A 14,366-nucleotide genomic window follows, 5' to 3' on the forward strand; every position below is an offset into this window, starting at 1 on the left:
TCTCCAAACTATTTTTTTCCCTATTATGTGAATGTAAAATAAATATGGGCCTGATAGTCAGTCAGTGAGCTGGAACTATACCAATTTGTATCAGCTAAGGGTTCAACACTATATATTCATTTATAGATCCTAGTCACACTCAGACCCTTCTGTGACTTATTAATGGTTTTGATTTAGAAATGAAGCTTTGAAGTAATTATATAGTCACATGGAATTCATCCAATATACATATTTAATGTAAATTATTGCTTCCTGATTTTCACAGAAGACCTCTGATTAGATTATCTGGTGCTTCCATATTGTACTCGAAGCTGGATTGCAAGAAGAGAGAAGTATATGTAAGCCACCTTTACAATTTCCTGACTCTGCCCAGCAAGAAACAAATACGGACTTCATTATAATGCAGAGGAAGAGAGGCAGCTATTTCCCTGCCTGAGGTCTCAGAGAATTGTTCCAGCAGTTGAGCTAAACAATGTCCTGACTATCTCCTTAGCAAAAGAAATGGAATGAGTTGGCATAAGCTGCTATACCAACTCAAAACTCTCCAGAGATCCCCTTTTCACAATGTGAAACCTCAAAGGGCTGCACTACGAAAACCAGCTGTAGCAGAGCTGAAAGTTTGACCTCTGGACTCCAGCGCTGTGCTCGTTTTATGTGTGTGTGACTCCCACTGACACTAACTGAAGAGTCCAGCACATGAGGAGAGCAGAATATCAGACAAAAAAAATGTAGTATGTGAATCTGAGAACAGAGTATTATTCTCTTGTGTCAAATTATTGCTCCATCTGGTAACATTAAGTGAATATAAGTGACTATTAGAGATGAATCAATAAATTGAAACAATTTGTTTTGTGAGTTACTTTACTTTTTCACTTTAAAGAATGCCTGTGACTCTATTATAACTTCTTTAAGTATATTCCAAGAAACTTTGAAGGAATTTTTTTGTTTGTTTGTTTGTTTGTTTGTAAATTACATGTGATTGCTCATATACATCACACTGCTCTGTTACTCTTCTCTGAACAGGACTTCTAATAGAGTTGGGATAAAAGAATGCTGCAGAGTTGGCAGTAGAATTTAGTTTATATAATTGTTTTGGAACATATAGTGAGCTAACCATTGTTACCTTTGTTAGTAATTTTGGATTCTGAAGGCACACTTCTTTTCTTTCAGAGAATGCACTACAAGCATTCTCTATGACTTGGTAAATAATTAAAAAAAGGAAGAGCAAAACAAGGCCAATATTCAGGAGATCTATCTCCCTCAAAGAACGGATTTAGATCACTCAAAAAGGTTGTATGAACCATCAAATTTTAAAATATGTCAATGATTTTGGATTTTGGAGTTTAAAAAAAAACTCCACATCAAATGCTTTAGACTATAAGGCATATTTTGCTCATATATTCTCTTCAGAACATGATTTACAGCTCTGCCTTCATTACATCTGCTTCATACCTTCCCTTGATGATGCTAATGTTAGTAGAGACAGCACAACTCTTGTAACACTGATGAGAACCTAGCTATTCCAGGTGACTCATAAGCACCAAAAAGTGCCTTACCGTCAAATTCAACAGACCTGCCCTGTACCATAAGAACAAGATGAGGCATTCTTTAAAAATCAAAATATTAACACTTCAGATAAGTGTTTAAAATAATAATTTAATTACTGCAGACTCACCTTGCATTTCTAAGATTGGCTGTTGTCAAATTAGTTAATGCTGTCACTACAGCTTCTTTTAGCTCTTCATTATCACTGCTTAGCAACTTTACTAGCTGAGGAATCCCTTTGAAAGAGATAATTATATATATGAACATTTAAATAAGCCATAGCAATCTGCAAAATTGTAATATTCTCCTAATAAACAGAAAAAACACAAATTCATATTTCATCTTTTCCCACCATACTTACCCTGGAGTCCAAGGACACATTTACTGTCTATATTCTCACACATGGCAGAAATGGCTTGGGAAGCAGCAATTTTAACTTCATCATTGTTAGTTTCCAAAAGGCTTAGGAGAAATTTCTCAACCTGTTCCCAATGTAAGATTTTTCGTATTTCAGCTTTAAATGAGAAATAACAATAGCATTAATCAGCATTTGTTTTCCAAATCAGTGAAAGGACATTTGATTTAATTTAGTTTTTGGAAATATTTTAGTAACAGAGGCTAACTAACCAGCCACAAAGAGATATGCACAAAGGACCTGAGCCAAATCCCATCACAGAACATCCTGAGTTGGAAGGGATGCGCAAGGATCATCCAAAATCGAGCTCCTGCATTAGGCTTCACTGAACTCTGAACCAAGCCCAAACGATGACCATTAAACACAGTATAAATATACATAGCCCAACAGAATGCAAAGTTTGTTCTCTGAAAGACTTTAAAACCATAGAGTGCATACAGGCTTGATGGAAACAGCTTTTCCAATGCAACAGATCATACTTATTCAGGATCGTGCTGAGCTTCAGTTTATGCTAACAAAGTCCAAATGTATAAAACTGAAGAACATACCAGTAAATGTACAACTGAACGTGGTGAAATACCACTCAATGTATTAAAATAGCAAAAATAGGCAAGGAGCATTACAAAGAAAGTTTTCTGTCCAGTTTGCAGAGAATTTGAATTTTGTAGTTTAACACAGTGTTCACTGCTGACCTACACTGCACTAACCAGCAGCAACTGCAGAAGGACAGAGATGCTCCTTCCTCTGCACAAGTAACAACACACAGCACCCATGAAGTACCTACAGACATCTGTATGTAGATACCAATAAATTAATAAACTCCCTCATCTCAAAACTGATGAGATCAGAAATACAGGTGTTTCTTAGAAAGATCCCTGAAAGAAACTTTCTCATGCAAAAAGGCATTGGAGAGCACGGAAACTCTACAAGGTGAGACAATAAACATTTAACCATATGCTTAATTTAAACCAGACTAATTACATGCTGGAAGTTATATCTACATAGTAGAATTTGGAATGTTCTAAAGAATTTCAAGAACTGAGAAGTCAGTGAGACTTCAAAATATTTAGAAATTTTACCACTGCTTGCTGTCCTCCAAATAAAATAAAAAAAAAAATTAAAGGGGAAAAAAGATATTGTAAGTATTATTTTAGATAAATCTGAATCTGTAGTGAAAAGTAAACAAATACAAGTCCACAAAGTCAATGAAAAGCAAGTTTGATCAAAAATGTAATTAGAGCAGAAATGACTCAAAGCATGGAGATGAGACAAGTGCAGACGATTTCTCCTCTTCAGCTCAGTTTTAAACTCTTTTAGAACCCTCAGATACACAAATGAAATCTCAAAACAAAGATGCAACAAATAAAACAGAGAGGATTTTAAGTGTCAACAGAACTTTGGCCACAACCTTGATGCATATCAGCCAGCTCTCAAGAGAAGGCCTCAGTTGGGATGAGAGAATGTTTTGACAAGTTGACAAGTGTGTCACTGGCCTGTTGCTTCCCAAGGCAGTCCATAATCCCTAATAATGATCTCTAGAGGGTCTTCATGCCTCAGTAATGTGTTTATTGTACAGCAAGTTACTTATTTGTTTACAGATTTTCTTTAAAATTATTCTTGCTTTTAAAAGCAGCTATGATGAATAAGCATTTATTTTAAAGATAATTTATGCCTACACAAAATAATAATATTAATAATTTGAATGACTGAAAACAGTAATTAAAATACTTTAAACAGAAAAATAATTTTATAATAATAAAGTCATCTTGAAATTGAACTTACGATAAAGAGTATGGATGTATATTTAGGTAGTAAGATCAATGAAAATTATTAATATTTCAATATCCAAGTGCCAATTCTACCTAAGGGATGAACATTTTTTGCTAATCCTCTCTCTGTATGTATGAGTTGTTTCCTTTGTGTCCTTTACTACAGACTAGAAAGATTGCACAACTGAAGTACTTCATATGTCAGTGCCAACACCGATTTTACAGTGATTAATTTCTTGACCCCTAAGTGATTTGAATACATTGATTTAACATGAATGAAAATAAAGCATACACGACTAAAAGAGTTTGGAGTATCTACCATTCTGTCCAGATTTTAATGCATTGACCTCGTGGTGAGACAACCTTTATTTTTCCATATATTTTCCTATTTCTCCCTCTTACCCCAAAATCATAATCTGAGTTCTACTGATTACTTTTCAGGTCACTGTCATCACCTTATGTAATTATTTATACCAATTTCAAATGAAAAAATTTAATGCTAAATAGGATCATGACCTCCCACTGATCTTGAGTTAACTCAGATAAACAAAGATCTGTATTATGAATTGCCTTTGTTATTCAGGCCACAGAGCATGTTTAGTGTGCTTCCCTTTGAGCATGAGATGCACTGAGATACACAGAAAGAATGTGGCGAGCTTCAAACCAGAAGTTTGGCAGAGCAAGAGTGAGCATCACTTTCTCCATATACACTCCACAGCATTTTGTTGTTGCTGGTGTGTCTGGCATTGTCAGGGGAAAATCAGGCTCTCCTTAATCAACAGTCTAGATAATCCACTCACAGACATTCAATAATTTATAGCATTAGATTACAATTTAGCATTCTGAAATGACTGCATTATTTGGTGGGCAAGGCAAGAATTACAGTACAATTCACCAGTGTAATTCTGAGCAAACAAAACAAAATAATCAATAAATTAATATAATACATTCAAAATTATGTTAGAGAACAAAAAAAAAATTCAGAGACAAAGGCATAATGATTATGTATAGAAATATGATCCATTTTAATGTACTTAAACAGAGAAGCATCCTAAAGATGCTATTTAAAGCTGAATATCATGTTTATACCATGTAATTTATTCTGATACTAAGAATAACTCTTAAGGGATATATATATCTTATAACAACAACACCAAGTTACAAGAGTCCCTTTCCAAAGGGTTGAAAGGGACATGAAACAAAACTGCTTGCTATGATCACATCTATCAGGAAAAAAAACCCCAATCCAAAACCAAACTCCATCTGTCAACAATAATAATTTCAAAACCAGATACTGCTGTATACTCAGCTGCCAGGATTAAAAAAAAAAACCAGCTAGATACATGTTCTGTCATGGCAGAAGTAGGTTTTTCATTCCAATGAAAAGCAGTATTTTTTTACCCAAGTATACAGGAAACGTTGGTAAATTGCAACCATGATTATCAAACCTGTAGAATGTGGGTATAGCTATGGCAAATTTAATGAAAAAGTCACTACAGAACTAAGAGCTGTGTTGTCTTATACTGGATTCACATCAAGGCAAGTACTAGTATAGTATATGCTAGTGTTGCATTTTGGATAGGCTGTTTAGAATGCTTACAACCACAATCCAATCAAAAAACAAAAACTGAAAATATTTCTGTTCTCTTTTTGCACTTGGGCTGTTTCTTATAATGGCCTTTTCTTTTCACTGCAAGGCTGACTTTAGACCAGTATCTCTAGGTAGCTGAAAAATTTTCAGTGCTTTTGGGGACTACATTGAGCAGCAATTTTACTGGACTGTGTTCTCCCCTGCACCAGGACAAGAAGTTTCCTGTTGTCTAACTGGGTGTCACCAAAATTCCACAGCTTGAAAGCAAACATTTTAAATCTCCTTTTGATGTATTTTCCCAGCTTGCTGCATCCATACTAACTGTCATAGGCTGAAGAAGAGAGCAAACCTTTATAATGAAACCTCATTGACTCCATTTGTAAAGAAGCATGACAAGAAGATGCATCTTCACTGACGGTAACAACCCATGATATAAGATCACAGGCAGTACTGTAATATATTATCTGTGGTTCTTGCAACCGTGCTTTAAAAATGTGCTCAGACATGCTTCTACTAACAGCTGCTAAAATATTAGGCCACAAAAACTGAAAAAAAAAGTGTGAAAGAGGAAAAGAAGGCTATGCTTATTTGAAAATAAATATGATAAAGGAGGAAGATGCAGTAGAAAGCAGTGGGAGCAAATATAAATCTGCTTAGCATACAACTTACAAGCCTGTCACAGGACTATAAAAATGATACTGACAGTCCTAAGTAGCGTAATAAAATAACAACACAGGAAAATACACAAAGAAAATACTGACATAAGAAGGTCCCTTTCTGCCTTTGATACCTGAACATTAATGAAAACAATTTTCAGTGACTTGCCAAGCTTCCAACAGATAATGACAAAAGCAAAGAAAAATCCACAGAATACTCGGACATTCTTTCTGTATATCATTTTCAATCCAAATAATTACGAATATTCAGGATATCAAACTAAGCAAGGTGAGAAAAGAATCAGAAAGATAGCATGGGGAGAGATGAAAGGAGGTCTGAAATAGGGCAGAAAGATTATTTTATCCATGTATTAAATTAAATGACCTATTTTTAAAATACACATAAAGCCATGATTCAACCACAAGGTGCCAGAATTATGAATGAAATATTTAAATTCTACTGTCATAAAAATCCCTTGACAGAAGTAAAATCTATAGTCAGAAGTATGTTATTAGTTACATTGCATTTTGTTATACAACACTACTTGGCACATGTTGCAACTCAGTAGCCAATGTATGGAAGGAATTTCAAATGTAGTTTGATTAAAAGACCATCCTTGTGGGCATAAATGATGAGCATGTTCTGCCTAATTCAGAATTCCTCAGTGAATTAAAGAAAAGTATATAAAAAAGAACTATAGGATGAATAATTATAAAAAGATTACAATGAAACTATTTAACTCCCCTGGGAATATTAATCTGCAAGCTATTTGAAAGGTTTCCTTTCATGCCTCTGTTAAAGGAATTTGTATTTGAAATTGCCTGACATTTAGAAGAGCAGTTGAATGCAAAAGGAAGTCAGCTTGCAATGAAGTCTTAACAGATAGAGGCAGAAACAGTGCCAGCAAAGGTGGCTTAAGATGGCAGTCAGCTGGCATCACTAAACAAAAGACAGGGATCATATTTTCAGAGGCCATTTTCCTTTGAGGACATAATTTTACAAGAACATATTAAAATAAAATAATAAAAATAAATTGAAAATAAATTGAGGCAAAACCATCACATTTTCAAATATAAACATATATATATATAAAATCTCCTAGCATTCAATTGCTGCTCTGATTGGCAAGATTCATCACTGTAATTAATTCTTGCCAGTGCTTTCCTCAACACAAGTACTACCCTCAACCAGAGAAGATGACCCCATTCTGGATAAAAATTTACTTCATAAACAATTTCATGTCCATGGATTGTTGAAAAGTCACATACAGTCATAAGCTGCATTGGTAATTGCCTTTGCTGCATTCTTCTGAATATCAGGAACAGTAGAGACTTCTAAAAATGAAAGTAGTTTTTTAATGCCTCCTGTCAGCTGAATCTGTTGCAGAGTATGCACATCCTCGAGGCAATTTCCCAACACAGCAAGAGTTTCGACATGTAGATCGCTGAGTTCCTAATAAAAAAAAATTTTTAAAGCAAAAAAAACCCAAACAACCTTGAAATCAGGACTAAAATAACTTAGGCTTTTAAGTTTGTAAGATAATTGTTGCAACTTTCTTTTGGACAGTTTATTCATACTGCAAAGTACACATTTACAAATACATATTTTCATATAATTTATTTGATGATGACTCTAAGATTCAACACAATTTATTAAAAATAGTAAAACTCCCAGAAGTTTTTAATTTACATCAAAACAGGCTAGACAGGTAGTCAGAATGTGCCTGTGATCTTAAAACTTAAAAAACTTCACTAATATCTCTATGCATTGTATTTCCCATTGTGGCACCTGAACTCCAGAAGCACTAAACTGAGTCTCATAATAACATAAACAATGATAGGAAATTGTGTCTAAAGCCATTATATAAAGTAAACTCAATTCAAAAATTGAATAATTAACACTTTGGGAAATGTCTTTGCTTCTTTTCTTAGTAAGCTAGATATCCTAGCTTATCTTATTTCTATCAAAGCTCCCTCCAAGTAAGTAACTCTTTGTTCTTATATCTCTCTTCCAGAAAATAAGTATTATTTCTCATTAGTCATACAAACATCAGCACCAAGAACAAAAAAATTCTTAAGGCAAGTAAACCGTACATTGTTTTCCAGTATATTCAGAAGGCAATCTAATGCCTTATATTCTTCCAGTAATATCCTGGTTTCTCTGTCTTTGCTAATTACTTCTAAGGTTTGAAGGGCCAATGACTGAATGACTGGATATTCAGATTCCAGTAGTCCCAGCAAGGGTGGAATTACATTCAGTTCCCGAACTGCAGCACGGTTTTGAAAATCCTGCAGTAAAATATTCCAACAAAGAATGTTAGTGATAGAGAATATAACAATACATCAATTTCTCACTTTGCAGAAAGAACACCAAAAATCTGAATTCAGACATTAAATAATGAGTCAATACTGCAGAGCTTCCAGTTTTGCAGACTTCTTTCTTTTAAGCTAAGAATCAAACTGAATATAATCAAGCCCCAAAAACCTGAAATTCTAGGGGTTTTCTGCATGACTGATGTACTCACCACAAAATCTAGTCCTGTATAAAAAAGCATATTCACTCTTTATTTTACCATGTTTGCCTCAACATAAATGTTTCTTTGAGAAAGTTTTTAAATTTAGTTTCACCATTTTTATTTACCTCAGTGGGAGGAAAACAGTTTTTTGCACTCTGCTGTGGTTGCCTGGTTATATCTTCTTTTGTTTTAGCAATTATAAAATGACAATTTAAAATTTCAACTTTAAACAGTGAATGTGCAGCTTAATAAAAAGACAGTAGTTGATTATATTAAAAAAGAAAATAAATAAATAAATTACAATTTGCTTTTAAATAGCTTATTGCACATGTGCAGCATGCAATTATCCTTATCAATATAAGCAAGCACCAGGTGCAGTTATCCAGATATACCCTGCAACAAAGACAGCGAGATAGTAAAAAAGGAGAAAGAGTAAAATGTGATTCTGAATAGACATGCTCTGATGCCCCAAAAGAGATAGAGTTATAAACTGAATTCATTACTGAATTGATTCGCTTAAGCCATGGGAAAGAACTGCCACACAAATGCACCATTCTTTTGCTAAGCAGCATATGGATGACATTAGTGGAAGTAGCCAATAACGAATCTATTCCTCCCAGTATGGAAAGTAGCTGTTGACAGCATTCACCTATCATTAAAAGATGTTCCAAATTGTTCTACGGACTTGCCGGTCAAAACAAGAAACAATGCAATTGGTAGTTCTTTAATTTACAGGGTAATTCCAGCCTTTTGGATAGACAGATTACAACTCTCATTACTAAGATTAACATTTTTCAACTAAGACAGAAGGCAAATTATTATTTAGTTTTAAAAATCTGAACCTCCTACTGATTTTACTTTTACTGCAGTACAGCACAGACAACTGCATTAAGTTTAACAATTAAAAACAGCTCTATTCCTAACCAATTTAACATTTAGGGACTCAGGTGCAAGGAGTCAATATTTCAAAAACATTCATGAACACTGTGGAGTAAATGAAGCAAATATTTTATAATTACTAAACCCCACAGAGAATGTCAGGCATAGGGGTGCAAATGCTTATCTGCCTCTGAAGTTTAACGCAACAAACAAGAGCAAACTTTACCTGTACCAAAAAGTAGATACACTCAAGTGAATTCTTTGTAACATCAGGATCAGGGCTACCCAGCAGTCTGATAAGTGGTTCTAACCCACCTTGCTCAAATATTTTTACTTTAGTAGTATATTCAACAGCCATATATGCTAGACAAAGAGTAGCAAACTCATGGATAACTACATCTTCTGTGGGGAAAAAAAATAAACATTTTGATTAAGTTTTATTCAGCACAGAATATTTTCACAAATTCAGTAGAGAATTAATTTTAATTTAAAGCATTATTTGAAGTCAATAAACAATAGTTGTTAACCATACCCAATATGTCCATAAACATCTTGTTCCATCTGTACAACACAAAACACTACTCAGTGAGCTACAGAGCTACTCCTATAAAAGCACTTACCTATTTAACATGTACTAGGAAAAATCACGTTATAGGGTAGATTTTATTAAATTGTCTGATAAAATGGCAATCATAAATTATTTCTGACTGTGCTTTTGCACAAGGTATGAATACTATAAGGTACCTTCTGGAGCCAGCTGTGATATAAGTGAATTTGTGACATCCAGTTCCCTCAGTAACTTCCTCACATCATCTACAATGAAGAAAATACAAATATCAAGTCATTTGTTTGGCAGTGTTGGCTGAGTAAAGAAACAGAATCCGCTCCAAGCAAAATGTACTTATGATTATTCCCTGAGTGACAAAAAGACCTGACTGGGAAAGACACACAACTAAAGTTAGACCAAGATCATAATGGGCCCAGAAAAAAAAGTAGAGACTTTCAAGTTGCAGATGACATTCTATGGCATTTGATACACATGAAGTTCCTCTATATTTCATTGAAACTTTATTCAAAATACTTCCATCTAGCAAGTACTGTTAAATATTGCACAATTTTAGCTGCCAAAGAAGTCATACCCTGATAGTTAAAATTATTTGTGGTTAAAATTATCAAATTAAAAGCAATCCTTCTGTTATTTAGTTTTCAAGCCATCACTTTGCAATTTTATGCTGATGCCAGCCCACACAGCAAATGGAAAACATGAATTACACAGGTCTTACTAAAATCACAGTAAAGTCTTTCAGATTGCATTTCTAATGTTGTCAATGGCAAAGTAGCAAAACCTCAACCTTTGGATAGAAAAATCAAGTAATATTTTTTGGGACAGACTTCATGTGATCCTACAGGGCTGCGTTGTTATTATCAACATATTCAACATGTTGAAATGTGAGAAAAAAAAAGGTATGAGTTTCATTTACTTTTAAATAAAAAACCAATTAAGATGTGAATATAAATGGGATATATTTGTTCATTCAAATCCGTGTTTGTGCAGCACCACTGACAATATGCTAATGCTGAATTAAAAGTAATCTAAGAGGGCAAGGTCCAGTGCAGCATGACAAGCAGGTAGCAGCTGATGAAAAGACTTAGACTGTGGTTGGGATATCCTCACGGAAGAAAACTGGGTAAGATCTTCACCAAATTAAGACCTGTTTAATTGCATTAATCAGCTATAGGTCTATAAAGCACTATAAAATAACAGGCACTGAAACTCAACCTTACATCACTTTACTCTGGGCCATTAATATAGGATTTTTTCACATGATCAACTTCTTGTCTTGATGACTACACACTGAAAAATAGTAAAACCTCGAGATTCTTACTATTAGAAGCCATGATGCCAAATACCATGACGGCATTTCTGCGTACAAGTGGATCTTCGTGTGAGAGGAGCTTATATAGATGTTCCAATGCTCCAAGACCAAGAAGTGTCACTTTGTTTTCATCACCTGAAAAGGAACTGGGTTAAAAGCCTAAGAAAAAGGCCAGCAACCTTACAGCTCTAATGAATCAAGGTAAAACCTCTACCAATCTTTTATTGAACAGTAGAACCAAAGAACAGAGGCCTGACAGCTCCTTTGAAGATCATTTGATTTACACCCCTAATAAATATGTCTCAAATAGTTTCAAGGATTAATAGTATCTCAGATTAATTCTCATTTTTCAAGCAAAGGACGCCTCTGTCTATTGGACACTCCACTCATTTGTTGGAGACAAATGGAAGTGGAAGTACAAAGGAAAGCTTCCTACTTAGCAAAGTATAGGTGAACAGTATCAGGTGAATACTGTACACCTGATAAAATTCAGGTGAATATGCATTTTATTTTCCTCCTCTCTTGCCTCCCAATTGCATTTTCCTCAACATAACAGTTCACTGATTCTGTGACTCTTTACTATCCCTCAAGGGAAGCAACTACCAGGATTTGTATCATTATTCCTACCTAAGATTTCTACCACCTGAGAATGAAGTGCTTTATAGCTGAATAGGTGCTGGACATGGAAAAACAGAGGAGTTTAGTGTGATTACAGCCTTCTGTCCCTCCTCACACAAAACACACACAAACCTCAAGAAACAAAACCCAATCCTACTCCTATTCTCAGTTCCCACAACAGTTTTATAATTCATTTTCTAATGAAGCATGCCTGCCCTTCCTGGCTACAAGTGAGAAATGTGAGAGGAAGCTGGACATCTGTGCTCATTCTCAGGCCAAGACATGCTTAAAATGGAGAAGTTATTATTTATTATGGGACTTTTTACTAGCAACACTTCAAAAAATTAGATTAACTGCAATTAATTAACTGAAAACAACCCCTTCTCTTGTGCCACACCACAAAGTTACAGTCTAGTCTTCTGGAAGATTACAGGAATATCTACATTAATAATTTAAAGGATTATTCTTTTAAACATAAAAGACATGGCACATCTGCCCTTCTGCAGTGTGACATATTTTGCTGCGGACAGGAGGGAAGGAGCCAGCAAGAGTTTATGGTTCATAGCTGTCTCCCAACAGTCCACATTCTCTCTTCACATCTTCTGAATTTGATCCCATGCCCTCAACCAAGCTTGCCATATTAAGCAGAATCTAAATATCTTTCAGAACCCAGTGACCCCTAGCCAGCTGTCAAAGACTTCTGCCATTCTCACAACTTCATCAGTGTTGGTAATTTACATCAGTATAATAATCAGCATATAAATGCATAATTTTTAAAGAAAACACAAATGAAATGGAAATTAAAATTAAACCAGATTAATCAGAGCAAGAACACCACCAATGCATACCAATGTGAGTGGCTAACATCGAATCACATGGAATAAGTAGGAGACAGCATAGGAAATTACGTGCTACATAAATTTTAGCCTTTGTTATACAGCTGTTTGTCTCCTGAGCACCTTGAACATGATGTTTAGCTATAGATTATACAGGGACCTTTGGAAGATTCAGAATCTTGGAGACCTGTTAGATTCCCAACTCATACAGAAATACGCTTGATAAAGGAGGCTGAGCAGCCTCCAATGAATCACCTGCACAGAAACACCAACACAACAACTTTGTGTCAAAATAACAGAAAAAGGCTAAGAGGTTCTTGTCATTGAAAACTGAAGATTAAAATCACTATACTGTACAGACGTTTCAAACTCCAACATAAAAAAAGAATTCTTTCTCAGCTGCAGATCTGTTGCTTATAAAAACCCATATCTATCTTATATTTAAAATGAGCTCTATTAAACAGTATATATAAAATTCTCCAACAAAATTATGAAAGTTTCCTTCATGCAAACTACAAGACTTCTTTCTTACTGCAACTACAGGTTGGATAGGCACTTCAAAAAACCCCCCCAAACTTCAACAGATACCTTTGAGGAGAAAGTAAGATTTCAATGCTAGGAAATGAAACAACTATCAAAATATAAGCACTGCAAAACAAAGCTTATTGCAAAAATACTAACCTTTTGATGCAAATTTATATAGAGCATCACATGCTTTGGCCAAAACTTCATTTTCAGGAGAACTAAGCATTAGCACAACTGTTGCTGGTGTTTTGCTTTCAATCAATAAAGGATCAAACTAAAAACAAAACAAAAAAAAGGGAAAGAAAAGTTTGATTTATACTGAGTCTTCCTGTGTGCTGCGGTAGATCCCACATTTCGTTAAATAGAAAATAAATCTCGTTTGATATTTACACTGAATTAGAAATATTAATGAGTTGCTGTTTCCTTGGGAAAGTCCAATTCTTTTAATAACAATTAGAGTAAATGTTGAAAAATTAGAAAGAATAATTGACTTCCAAATAAATACAACCATGATTTCAACCCAGATGAGAATTTTGGGAAAACCTTCATGCTTCCCTGCAAATCTAGAAATTTTTGAAGGTAACAAGCTATGTAGTTGTTATACATGTAAGAGCATTCTGAGACTTCAGAACCAGACATGAGAAGTTTTTTTGAGCAGCTGTACACAGAGCCCGTGGACTCAGCAGGTGTACAATGAAGAGGATTTCATTACTCTGTGGCAATATCACTTTGCTGCTGCTTAAAAAATAAAAGAACACTTTCTGTGCCTTTGTCAGCTCAGTTCACCAGCTCACCATGATCCCATACTAGATGAAGTACTTGCAAGATATAATTCCTGCTCACCCAGCTAGAAATGATACAAAGGTTTCATTTCCATTTCTGAGCTCTCTCATGCAGAAAGAAATCTTCCAACAAATCGGACAGTTTTCACCCTCTTAATAGACTCCTTAGGACTAACATCACTTGAGCAAGGGAATCCTCTAAAAAAGTCTTTTTTTTCCTAAGAAGACTCAAGGAATTCTGAAAATTCTACTCATTAAAAAGTTTTAAGCTTCCTTGAATTTAAAGTAAATGATTAGCATGGTTTCTATCCTCACACTTCAGGCCTATACAGTATCTGTGTTACGTACGGAAACTAC

General features: G+C 34.7%; 1 protein-coding gene across 1 annotated transcript in view; it reads right to left on the reverse strand.

Moving 5' to 3' along the window:
* The window catches only part of ARMC3 (armadillo repeat containing 3), a 62,069-nt gene that overhangs the window by 29,584 nt on the left and 18,119 nt on the right, over positions 1 to 14,366 (reverse strand). Inside the window, exons 4-11 of the mRNA XM_077174012.1 lie at positions 13,384 to 13,501; positions 11,258 to 11,383; positions 10,116 to 10,184; positions 9,598 to 9,773; positions 8,071 to 8,265; positions 7,246 to 7,429; positions 1,907 to 2,059; positions 1,676 to 1,781 (exon numbers count right to left, since the gene is read on the reverse strand). Of these exons, the coding sequence (XP_077030127.1) occupies positions 1,676 to 1,781; positions 1,907 to 2,059; positions 7,246 to 7,429; positions 8,071 to 8,265; positions 9,598 to 9,773; positions 10,116 to 10,184; positions 11,258 to 11,383; positions 13,384 to 13,501 (1,127 nt within the window). The remainder of the gene's footprint in view (positions 1 to 1,675; positions 1,782 to 1,906; positions 2,060 to 7,245; positions 7,430 to 8,070; positions 8,266 to 9,597; positions 9,774 to 10,115; positions 10,185 to 11,257; positions 11,384 to 13,383; positions 13,502 to 14,366) is intronic.

This window comes from Agelaius phoeniceus, chromosome 1 (assembly GCF_051311805.1).
Source record: "Agelaius phoeniceus isolate bAgePho1 chromosome 1, bAgePho1.hap1, whole genome shotgun sequence".
Lineage (NCBI taxonomy): Eukaryota > Metazoa > Chordata > Aves > Passeriformes > Icteridae > Agelaius > Agelaius phoeniceus.